We start from the raw sequence: 12499 nt of genomic DNA, 5'->3' as shown, positions 1-12499 counted from the left end.
GGAGCCCAACAGCAATGGTTAAAAAGTTAACTATTCAATATTAGTTAACCAGCCTGCTATTAGCACATCTCAGATGTATTCTGATGTACTACGCCGCTGACAATGCTAACAATTGGACTTATTTTTGGAAATGTGGCGGAGAGTTTGAAGGTTGCTTCACTTCCGCCACCGATTGGCCCGGTATTGACTGCCTCCAGGATCGGCCTGGGTCTTTATTCCGCGCGTCTTTACTATCCTGTCTTTCTATCCCGTCTTTCAACTCTCCTACTATCTGCACGTAGTAGCGATTGTGGCTCGGTTTGAGCCAGTGAGCACACCTGTGCACTTTTCTTTTCTTTCTTCCTGGCAACAACAGACAGACAGACAATGCAATGCAAAAAAGCGCTCTTTTAACTCAAAAAGCCTATTTTTAAACAGTGTGTAAAGTCTTAGGTGAAATGCCCTGTATATGACGCTGGTGCAGAGACGTTGTGACTTTTCTGGAGGTCTAGCTTGTTGCATTCCTGCATCTGCACCGTTTACTACGTGAGCGCCACCACCAAGCCCGCATCGATCAGCAGCTTTGGCAGAAGCTGCACTCGGATAGCACGGGGTTAATAACGATAAGACAACAAAAGGAAACCAAAAATATCGAGCCGCCATAACGCTCTCGTAGAGCATTGTTACCAGTCGCATCCTTTCCTATTCCGACGGCATGCATTTTGTTCCAAACTGAGCACGCTATGGCACATTTAACCCAACAGCCAGGATACTACATGTTGCACAACGACGAGTTAAGCCTTTAACTCAAGTTCACAAGCTTATGCAAAACACTTCTTTATCCTGTTGGGGATAAAGAAGTGTGTGTTCAGCTCTTAAAGCACTTGTAACAAGTCTGACGTGAAGCAAAAGGAAACAGAGTTTAGGGGTACGACCGCTTGATAGTACTGTTCGCATGGCAACACCTTTGACACAGTTTGACATTCGCTCTGCGGTGCAATACCGGAGGGCACTGCTCTCCCCGTGACTGCCGTGAAAGTTGGCAAGTGGCAGCGTAATTGCGGACAGAAACAGACTTGACAGCTCCATTGCAGGTGAGAGGAGCAGTGTAGTTCAGCACATGAAGACGACTTCGGCGCAGTTTTGCCAGACACGTCGCCAGCCCAAAGTTGAAGGACCGCTGCGCACTGTCGGGCATCCTAGCAAAGCTAAAAGCAAAGCCTTAGATTGCGCGAAATTGGAGAAAGCTGCCCAATTTGTAATGTCACATGTTATGACATGAACGCTGCACGGCATGTAACATGGTGGACAGATAACCTCCTGTCTGCTTGAGCAACTGAGATTATATAAAGGGTAAAATAAAAAAAAACTGTTGCCGCGGCAGAGAAAAAGATGGGGCGATTAAATTTGAAATTCGCCGGGATCTGGCGGTGGCAGGAGAGTCCTAATTGGATGTCGGTAGTAAGGTTTCTTGTACAGCAGATGGACATGATAATACTGGCACATGATTTACGGAGAATATCATAGTGATCGGAGCATGGCAGCTGCAGTAAGAAAGAAAAATGTAAGAGCCGAACGGTGAGTCTGAAATGAGATCACAGTGCCTTGTAAGCGGGCTTTAGGTTTGAACCAACGCTACGTAACGTTTTTCGAGCATCTGTTGTGTCAAGTTTCAGGGTTGAAGGGATGGCGGCACTGCGTCCCAAGAATAAGTGCGCTTTCGCAGTACTGTATATTCAGAGCTTGTTAGGTCAACAAAGATAAGTCGAGTCGTCATGTTTAGTCCTAAACACGAATGTATGCACACGTAACCCAGCTGCTTATATAGGACATACGACGCAGGATGCGTTAAAACAAAAAGTTTAGTTCGGTAGAGTGCTGTGTGACGAAAGAATGCTGCACCACACACTGCAAAGAGCCATTCAGCTTTATTTGCGCATATTTACCCAAGCAGCTCAGGTCATGGGCCTAATATTGCAAGTGGATGGTTTCACTCAGGTCCTTTGCACGACCGGCCTTTGCCAATACACTTTTAATATTGGGCCGATTATCTGTGCTGCTTTGGTATATGTCCATCAGTTGTGGACAACTGCCCACCAAAGCCGTCTGGCGCCACTCAACCGTGGCCAGCCCGTGACTCAACTGGAACCCGTCTTAGACGACGAATTACAGAAAAGCTCTTGGATTTATTGGCGCTTCTAAGCTTCCAGCTTATTATACCTGTCTCAGTCTGTGCTCCTGAGCGCATGAATGTGATGCATAGATGGGCATAGGGGCGAAAATGGTTTTGAGAGAGCTGCATAGCTGTGAAGCGCGAAGCTTTTTTTTCTTTTCAGTTTTACGTGCTAAAGTCTTTCAAAAAGCTTGAAGAACGCGATGAAGAACACGCGTTCTGCAGGACAATACGACGTCCCGAATCCAGTTCCTGCTTACGGCAGCTAGATTTAATTAGAGGAGAAATGCCAAAACGCTCGTGATTTGTCAAAATAATTCGTAACGCTACACTACGGCATGGCTCACAATCCGGTGTTGCTTCGGCAATTAAAATCAATTACTTCCTTGCCCAGAGTTACTCCACCTGCTCGTGAAAGGTTGTATAACAGCGCAGAGGAAATTTCGGTGAGCTGCAATAAAAATTACATGTCAAGAGGAGTACTGCGGCAGATGCAGACCGCGCTAATTCCGAACGTCGTGACAGCTGCAGGCATTCAGTGTAAACTGTTGCCCTTTTATTAATTTGTCCTGTTTTGATAGACGATTTGTCATCTGTATGACGCGGAGTTCAATTATCTACGTGAGTTTAGTGTTGAGGTTTCAAATAAGCAAAGAAATTAATATGCATGACAGTTTCTGGATGCTTTGATGAAGCTCCAAGCGTTGATTTTATTTCACTTCAAGCGTCGTTTCGCTTTCTCATCACAGTTTTCAATCTACCCATACAATGGACGACATTGGGCATTGGAGTAGCTGGAACTGTCTACACGGCCTTGGTGAGTGTAAATCTGAAATTCATGTGAGGCACATTGAAATACCTCTATCGGTTTGTAATGTGAAAGTACCGTCCCTTTCCGGTAAAATTCGGCCCGTAGTTTTACGGCCTAGCTCTGCGAAGTAATCGCAGTACCCGGATTACACCGCTAAACGCAAAAAAAATAATAAATAGAATACCTGCCAAAGTGCAACTAGCGGAGAAAGCAAAACGGGTCGAACCATAGCGAGTCGCTTCACCGGAAAATGACAAATGCTTTTTTTACCCTGCTTGCGCCCTTGCTCATCTACGTGTGGGAAGTTTATAAAAAAATATAAAAAGTTTTCAAAAGGCGCTGCCTTCACTTTGCTCCAACAAATAAAAGTCAAACTATGCCGCAACCAGCGGAACTTTACCATGGTCTCGGTCTTTATTTCTGAACTGAATGCGACTTAGACGTCGCTAATATAAAGCTGGCATTAATAGAGCTGTTCTTGCCTCACCTTATTGTGAAAGTGGAATTTCTGGAAGCCCATACCTTCATTAGCGCAGCATATAATAAATATACTACATACGGATGCAGCACACAAAACCTTGCGACTCACTTACCTCAATTTTCTGTTGTTTTTTCTCCATCGCGCTGATAAACACGTGAGCACAATGCCACCACTGAACACGAACATCCTCGGCTCTCAAAGTCGAGATCAGAGTCCTTCGGTTGGTTGGGCTTAAAATTTCCCAAAACGTCTGCTCGACCTTCTGCCGTGTACCTAGAGAGGCCATCTTTTCAAGCTGTAGCGGAGTCACGTACGACTCTTTTTAGCATTATTGAGAACATCGTTGCGCTTTTCGAAATTTCGGTGATTGGTCCGATGGCGTTCTGCTGTGGTTGCTTACAATGCTGCGTCATTTCGGAAGCGCTAATATTTTAAACGAACACAAGGAGACAGACATGGGAGAACGCTACTTCCAACTGATTAAGCGCTTGAGAAATGACGTTTAAGCATTAACTGACCCGATCCACCACACTTGTGGATTACATTGCTGGCGACGCGTACCAGTACTGCTTTTTTTTTCCCTGGAGGTGGCATGTGCATTGGCACCACGCTCCCTGAAGGTGGCAGGCATGCTGCATGTCTGTTCTGTGAAACAAAACTAAAAAGGCCGTCTACTTTTTTGGTATTTAATCCGTTTTGTCCCTTTACGCCTTCGTACTGTCCGTGGCACGGCGTGCAACTCGATCTAGAGATGCTAGTACGTGTACTTCATTCTTCCCTTACCGATCATGGCAACAACAACGCTTTCGAAAACACATTGGCACACACGTCGCTGTGGTAAAGTCTCATCTGTTGTGTTCACGAAACGTGTCCTCGTGCACATTGAAACGAATGTTTCTAACAACATGGACATGTGCTTCGACATGTTCGGCATGCATCACGAGTGTTTGGAGTTTGGAACGTCCGTACGCTAATGTAGTGCTAGGCTCCTAGGCGTAGTAAAAGCACAGTATCTCCAATTTTTTGGAGTAGCAATGACAGGATAAGACCAGACAGGATGAAAGATCTTTTTCCATCTTCGTTTATTTGAATAATTAGCGCTGTTATGTTTTCACTGAATAAACACGAACTAGCACAGCAACGCGCTGCTATGAACTGTATGCTGCTCAGCTGCAGGACGTCGGCAAGCAATCCTCGTCACGGAGCTCCGCAGGTCGCGAATCGCGATCGCCCATGATCTCTTCTTTCCTGTGTAGTCGCCGGTCGCTCCCGCGGATTGCGCAACCTCTGCGTCTCGCGGGACTTTTGAAGGGGATGAAATCGACATTTCTGATCACACGTTACGCTGCATTGCCCTACTGATGGCTCCCAACCGCAACATCAAGCTACGCTGATGAGACATCGGATTTCCCGACTTTGAAGGTTGAAATAAAAACACTTTTTTATTCTCATATTTCAAAAAAGGTCTAATTGTGTAATTTCTAAACTCTTAATTCAATGTTTTTTTGCGACTTTCAAAATTTACCCGCATCACATATATGCCCAGAGTTCTCACGCTGCCATATCGGAGTACATGATTAATGTTCGTTTCAGAACTTTTCGTTGGCGACACTCCCCTTCGAACAGAAACCACGTTTAGTCCATGAAATTTGTAGCACAACAAATTTCGCTGCAATCGACGCGTAAGTCGGCGAACCACAACCTTCATGAGTTGCCACGTGATTGGACAGAACAGCCACGGATGAAACTTCCTCCTAACGGCGCGTGGCAGAAACAGCTGCATCGCAAGGCTCTTGCCAACGTTTTGCTGGGGAAGCCTTGGCACAGTACAGTTTTTTGACGCCGGCCGCCATAAAATTTGGATGTGCTGCCGAGAGAGACCGCGAGAGGACGCGACGAAAATACACCCACTAATTAGCAAGACCTGTGTCCGGTCCATGCCCTACGCAGCTGTAACGATTACAAAGAGGCTTAAATCAGAGGTGAAAGTGCAGGCTGGGACCACGATGTTTAACCTGTGTTTAACCTGTGGCAGCATACGCTACCAGCTTTAACTTGCACTCTATTTGCTGTCGACAGCTGCGAAATAACCGTGGTGACCGCGTATTGACGTGAGCCTCAATCTTAAATAGCTAATTCATATCACTGCGCCAAATCAATCAACTAGCACCGTTTCGAAGGCCAGTTTGTTGAGCGTGTATTCTTGAATATAGCAAGTAGTCACGAACGGCGAGGCCACACTATCTTGACACGGGTCAGTCGACAGCCGCGCCCAACATATATGTGGGCATCTTTCTGCAATGTTCCGATTCCTCTTTCCGACAGGGTGGGCTTCGAGGTGTCGTGTGGACAGACTGCGTCCAGGCCATACTGATCCTAATGGCTCCCGTGACCGTCATAGGAAAAGTCATCTACGACTCTCGCAACACCGAGGTACTGCTCAGGCCCATGAGCGACATCAACATTAAGGAATATGCTTTCAGGTGAGACCCTGCACACACATGGAAACATTAGTCACGTTCAACTCTCCCACAAACGATGGCGTCACCAAGGGTATCAGCGCTGCAACACGTTAGCGCTTTTCGTAATGAGGCCATTATTGTAGCAGCCTCGAAAGAGAGGGCACGAGAAGTAATGATGAGATGGGTAAAGCAGAAATTGATTGATATTTTTTTTCATACAGCGATATACAGGGGAAAGCAAATCAAGCTTTATATATATATATATATATATATATATATATATATATATATATATATATATATATATATATATATATATATATATATATATATATATATATATATATATATATATATATATATATATATATATATATATATATATATATATATATTTACTGCTACACAAACTATAGGCATAGTTAGTTACCTTTCTCTGTGCATAAAAGCACTCGAGAACATAACACGCGCTCCATTCACACATTTTTCTCGCACGCACGCTCGAATGCACCCGACACGACACGCGAGGTCTAATAGCCTGGGCAGTATACAGCGGTTTGGCTGTAATCGAGCCGAGCACCTTTACGTGTGCCAGAGACCGAGATATGATTGCTACAGTGTTATGGACCGCGATGCCAGTTCGCCAAAAAGTGCGTTTCTTAACTTCACATTGTGTACATGTGATAAAGCATAAACAGCTTGAATCGTTTCGCTTTTTCACATCGTAATCTGTGAATGTTAAATATGCCGTCAACAAAACTCGGTCACTTTCTGCTTATCGCGGAATCCGCCGCATGATAGGGCGTATCTCAAGAAAGGCGTTCACCAATTTTTTTTTCGCGTTAGAATAATAATAATAATAATTGGTTTTTGGTGGAAAGGAAATGGCGCAGCATCTATCTCATATATCGTTGGACACCTGAACCGCGCCGTAAGGGAAGGGATAAAGGAGGGAGCGAAAGAAGAGAGGAACAAATAGGTCCGTAGTGGAGGGCTCCAGAATAATTTCGACCACCTGGGGATCTTTAACGTGCACTGACATCGCACAGCACACGGGCGCCTTAGCGTTTTTCCTCCATAAAAACGCAGCCGCCGCGGTCGGGTTCGAACCCGGGAACTCCGGATCAGTAGTCGAGCGCCCGCGTTAGATTCGCTGTTTTTTGATTTGTCGCCAATTACATGTACAAGCGTGAAGTTCTCACAGAACCAAAAAAATAGCATAAGCTCTTGATTTTGTGAATTCGGAAGCAAAAGGCTATCTCGGCCTCTGGTTTCGAAGGCATCTGTACTTTAAAAAACGTGAGTGGCCCGCGTATCTCCGTCAATAGGATGAAGAAGCGCACTTCATCATCCTCACATCGTGGGTTAGGATCCCGGCGGCAGCATAGGGCTGTCTTTTATTCTGCGTTCGGCAAGATTATTTTCATTCCAAAACGATTGTTCAATCAATTACTCCTCCAATCGACAGCACCGTAAAAAAATTATGACACTGCGTCTAATTTGCCTACCCCTCTAGGGAATGTATGAATGCCCTTTTATCATTTGCATATGCTTTAACTCCTCGCAATATACCATGCAGGAGGAAAAACATGAAACAGTGGGCTCCAGACTAAGTCTGTAGTGCGCCGGTCTTACATAGTCGCCTGTTCGAATTCCCGGCCCACTGAGCGGGAAGCGTTTTTTTTTATTTAGTAACGAATAACCGGTTACGAATCCTATTTGGGCGAGACCCTCGCATACCCCGCAAGAACTGTCATACTGAATGTGCGAGAGTTTCGCCCAGATGTAGCTGACTCCCCCTGCAAGCACTTCCTGCCTACTAATACTGAAAAGGAATTGACATCTGAGCTAGTTGGTTTTTCATTTTCAAAAATTATATAAAGCGCACTTAGGACAACAGACAAGGGAGACCAAACAACACAAGCGCTTACTCGCAACTGCGCATTTATTCGAGAAACACACAAAAAGAAGAACAATCACAAACAAAACAAAAGCCATCGCGCAGGCGTGACAGGAAAAGTGCTCATACAGGTGCGTCAAGATAACAAAACTCTCTTTCATGCAAAACCACCATAGGGTCGGCAACACACGTGCGCTGATTCTTACGGATGTGATAGGCCTCTGAAATCTCTCTGGTTAGCTGATTAGGGTGTCGGAACAAGATTTTAGTTTGGTCAAGCAAAGGCTTGCAGCCGCTGCATTTTGAACAGTGCTTAGCGAGATTAGATGAAGGCGACTTATTCAATGACAAAAAATGCTCTTGCAAGCGCACATTAAGGCAGCGGCCTGAAGGAAAAATGAAGGAAAAAATGAAGGAAAGTTTCTGCGAGCAAGTGAACAGACTAAGATTGGCTGGATTTCCAGAGGACGTGCTGGTTCTAGCTTCTAGCAAGGTGCTGAAAAAAGTAAAAGTGTTCAATAGTTCACTTTTGAAGGGTTCTGAGGAGAAAAAGAAAAATATTGCAGTCATACCTTATGTTCATCAGTTTTCTCATCAACTAAAAAACGTGGGTAACAGATATGGTGTTAATGTTCTCTTCTCTGCCCCTCAGAAAGTTAGTAGTGTTTGTGCGAAGGTTGCTGCGCGCTCTAGCAGCGGTGTATGTGATAAACGAAAGCGGTGCTGCGCTGTGAATCACAAGAACCGCTATGTCAGATGTTCAAAAAGAGTGGTGTATCACATTCCCTTTTCTTGTGGCCGGACCTATATCGGTCAAACGGGCCGCTGCCTTAATGTGCGCTTACAAGAGCATTTTTTGTCATTGAATAAGTCGCCTTCATGTAATCTCTCTAAGCACTGTTCAAAATGCAGCGGCTGCAAGCCTTTGCTTGACCAAACTAAAATCTTGTTCCGACACCCTAATCAGCTAACCAGAGAGATTTCAGAGGCCTATCACATCCGTAAGAATCAGCACACGTGTGTTGCCGACCCTATGGTGGTTTTGCATGAAAGAGAGTTTTGTTATCTTGACGCACCTGCATGAGCACTTTTCCTGTTACGCCTGCGCGATGGCTTTTGTTTTGTTTGTGATTGTTCTTCCTTTTGTGTGTTTCTCGAATAAATGCGCAGTTGCGAGTAAGCGCTTGTGTTGTTTGGTCTCCCTTGTCTGTTGTCCTAAGTGCGCTTTATATTATTTTTGATAATACTGAAAAGAACAGGTGGGCGTGCGCCTCACTTTTCATGCTTGTCTCCCCACTGGGCACCAGTATTGCCGAAGTTAAAGGCATCTGTTTCGAATGAGGTGGGAAACTGACGTGTAGACACTGCAGCTGAATCCGAGGCAAGCGATGTTTCTTTAAACCCCGGACAGCAATCTAAACTTCCGGTGCTCAAATACGCTTCCTGCCTCAAGCGGACAACGTTATTGACGAGCGACCAACAAAAACACGGAGAGAAGCACTGCTCAGAACTTTACGCTCTAGAGGGGAGCGCTTCATGGAGGCTGCTGCATGCATATCTCAGGACCAAAATTAGAGGAATGTCGTCTACATCTCCTCGCCAAGGCGCGGACAGTTCCCGTCAGCATGCGTCGTAGTATCGGAATGCGAGAGCGCAAAAACCCTGAGCTCCAAAACCACGGCGGCGAGCGCACAACAGCACAGACCGCAGTTTCCGGCCTAAAATGAGCGGAAACAAGCCAGCTGTCGAGCCCAGGCGCATGTGTTAAACTTAGCATGCGCGAAATACTAAATAAAACCTGCTCTTCCGACACATCAGCCTGGAATCGTTTGTAAACAGCAACTCGAATCTCCGGGGCACTTAGCAACTAAGGATAGAAAGAAAGTCCTTGTTGCCATGCAGATCGGCAAACGCAGGCGGGTGCAGGTCAAAGAGCACCTGGGCTGCCGGTATGGTGCTACGATCGTTTTTATGTCCGCCTATTCCATTCCAGCAGCGGCGCCGAATAAAAGCTTCTGGAAAAAAAACCCAGTGCGGTGGAGCACTCGCCAATGACGATGGGCTTGATGCGTTCGGTTGAAATTAAAGAAATATAATCGCTCTTATCACAAGCTCTATAGAAATGATTCTCTGTGGCCCTTTCGTTCTGATGCTGCTTAGAGCTTAGGTACTGCCATCACGTTTGTCCGGCTAGCCTGCTGGTGGAAATCCGCTTCTGGTCTCTGCGTATATCGTTGCTTTCACTAAACTCGACGACCGTACTCACCCGTGCGTTTATGTTCCGCCAAGTGTCCTTGCTTCGTTTCCAAGGAGGCTCCGAAATTCCTTCGCCTGCTTTTTGCGCCTCAAAGTGCCGGCAGCTGCTCCGCGACATAGGGCATGGCATACGCCGACCTTCCCTTCAGCCGATCGCTTCGGAAAAAAATAAACAAGACCGCAAAGCAAAAAGCTATAGAGGAAACTGGAAAAGTTCAATAATCTGGCTTAACACGTCCGGCATCCTTTTGCTGCTTCCGGACAAGCATAGTACGGTAAATCTTCACTTATGTGGTTCTTCGTTGCCGCCGCTATGGTATGCAAAAAACTGCTTTCTTCACGTTCAGATATACTGGCGGTGCACTGGTTCCACATTATGGATTTAAATCACAATCGCAAGCTGAAGACGCGGTTATTCTTTCTTCCATCCCCAAGCCGAGCTTCGACATTTCAGCAACATGCGTTGAGGGAGAGGCAAAAAAAATCCTACGGCGTTCGAAGCGGCGAATGCCCCTGTGGCCCGTGAAGTGAAGCTGGCCATTGTCGATAAATTATCGCGTTCTAATGACAAAAATGCCAGTTTTACTGAAAGCTGAGCTTTGAAGATCTAGAAAAGGCCAAAAAATAAAATGCTAGTATTGCCATCAACGGCCGTTTCCGCAAGCAAACTGCGATGAAGTCAAGATAAACTTTTGAGCCCGAATCTCTTAGGCCAGGCTATACTGCCATTTATTTTCATCGGTGATCACTGAGCCTTTTTTTCGGGCTTGACGTCAAAAGTTTGCATTCAGTGGCGGGGACAACCAATTGTGCCCTTCCTAAATCCAATTTTCTCATTAATCAATGCGTCTTTTGCTGCCGAGAAAGCATGAACGTATCCTGAAAGAATAAGGGATCGATTTGTAATACCAAAACTGGATTAAGTTTTACTATGTGCCCTTTGAGAAGAAAGTCTGCTTCTCCGTCCTACTCGCATGCATGTATACCTAACGGCACTGAAATTTCTGGGCGAGTCTAAACCGATTGGCGAAAAGTTTTTTTATCTAATTGTCAGAATTAAAATCTAGCACCTAATCAAAATAGAATTTTCATTTCAGGCGCAACTTTCTCCCGTCGCAGAGGTGATATACTAAAGCAGTTTGAAGAAATTGGCGAATTTGGAAGTTTCGAAACTCAATTTTAACAACTGCGCTGCTTCTAAAAAAAAAGTTTTAATACCCAAGATTGGCACCCATGAAATGCCGTTTGAAGCGACATGTGCTACGGCTTTGCGCCAGCGAAGTTATTTTGCGAAACTGCCGTAAAACACGCAAATTTTATTTGCTTTGTCTAAAATATCCATCTTGATCCGTTTTAAGCGCTGTGCGCCTAGTAACGTTTACTTGCTCGGTGATTTTAATTTTCCTCAAATATATTGGGTTAATTTGTATTCATCTAATACTGTTGCAACAAAATTCATTAAGCTAACTCTAGATTTCAACTTATTTGAAGTCATTAGCCAGAATACCCGTGGTTCTAACATACTAGATTTAGTTTAGCCACCGCTCTTGACACCATAGGGCCGGTTGTGTACGATGATGGATTTAGCGACCATGATGCTGCAGTTTGAAATTTTAGTTGTCAGTTTGTTTGCAGGTAAAACAACAAAAAATATTAGAGATTATAGTAAAGCAAGATATGGTAAGATTAATACTGAACTTACCAAATTTTTCGATGAAGTATTTTTGCCCCTAAGTAACCAACGCTCTACAGAAGACAACTGGTTGCTTTTCAAACACAAACTCTCTGCGCTGATAGAGAAGCATGTTCCGCTAATTTCTGTAATTAATGACAAAACTAATCTATGGTTGAACAAGACCCTCCGTAGATTACGAAATAAAAAGAAGCGCTTGTACCGAAAAGCTAAATCTGCTCCCTCGTCGTCCTCGTTGGATAGCTACAAACAGTGCCTGAAGACTTACTGTTCTGCTATTACTGCTGCCAAAAAACAAATATTTCACTCACGATCTCCCATCACTTTTGCAGAGTAATCCTAAGAAGTTCTGGCAAACTATATCTCCAGAATGTAAGCAAGGCTTCATACAACTACACAATAGTAATGGGTTGCCGCTAGATGACACTGAATGCCCCACTGCGTTTAATAGATTTTTGCTTCAGTATTTACTAAGGAAGATCATTCCAGTATGCCTATTGTTTCCGACTCTGACTACCGATTTATGGAGCCTATCAGCACTAGTGCCGAGGGTATTGCTGGACGACATAAACTCCAAGATACTTAAAAACACCAGTTCAATTTCCAGCCAGATTTTGTGTCATATATTTCAGCCATCTTTATCATCCGGGGAACTGCCTACTGACTGGAAAATTGTCAAGGTCATCCCTGTCTACAAAACCGGCATCAAAAGCTCACCTGATAACTATCGCCCTACCTCGTTAA

At 44.8% G+C, this 12499-nt stretch overlaps 2 protein-coding genes across 2 annotated transcripts in view; one reads left to right on the top strand and one right to left on the bottom strand.

Annotated features, from left to right (window-relative positions):
- The window catches only part of LOC144115597 (zinc finger CCHC domain-containing protein 24-like), a 204781-nt gene that overhangs the window by 94923 nt on the left and 97359 nt on the right, over positions 1-12499 (bottom strand). The window lies entirely within an intron of this gene.
- The window catches only part of LOC144100670 (sodium-coupled monocarboxylate transporter 2-like), an 83703-nt gene that overhangs the window by 44763 nt on the left and 26441 nt on the right, over positions 1-12499 (top strand). The window contains exons 4-5 of the mRNA XM_077633538.1: positions 2902-2969; positions 5770-5927. Of these exons, the coding sequence (XP_077489664.1) occupies positions 2902-2969; positions 5770-5927 (226 nt within the window). The remainder of the gene's footprint in view (positions 1-2901; positions 2970-5769; positions 5928-12499) is intronic.

This window comes from Amblyomma americanum, chromosome 1 (genome assembly GCF_052857255.1).
Source record: "Amblyomma americanum isolate KBUSLIRL-KWMA chromosome 1, ASM5285725v1, whole genome shotgun sequence".
NCBI classification, from domain to species: Eukaryota; Metazoa; Arthropoda; class Arachnida; order Ixodida; family Ixodidae; genus Amblyomma; species Amblyomma americanum.
Note: the sequence above shows the minus strand (reverse complement) of the source record. Positions and strands in the feature narration are given on the sequence as shown.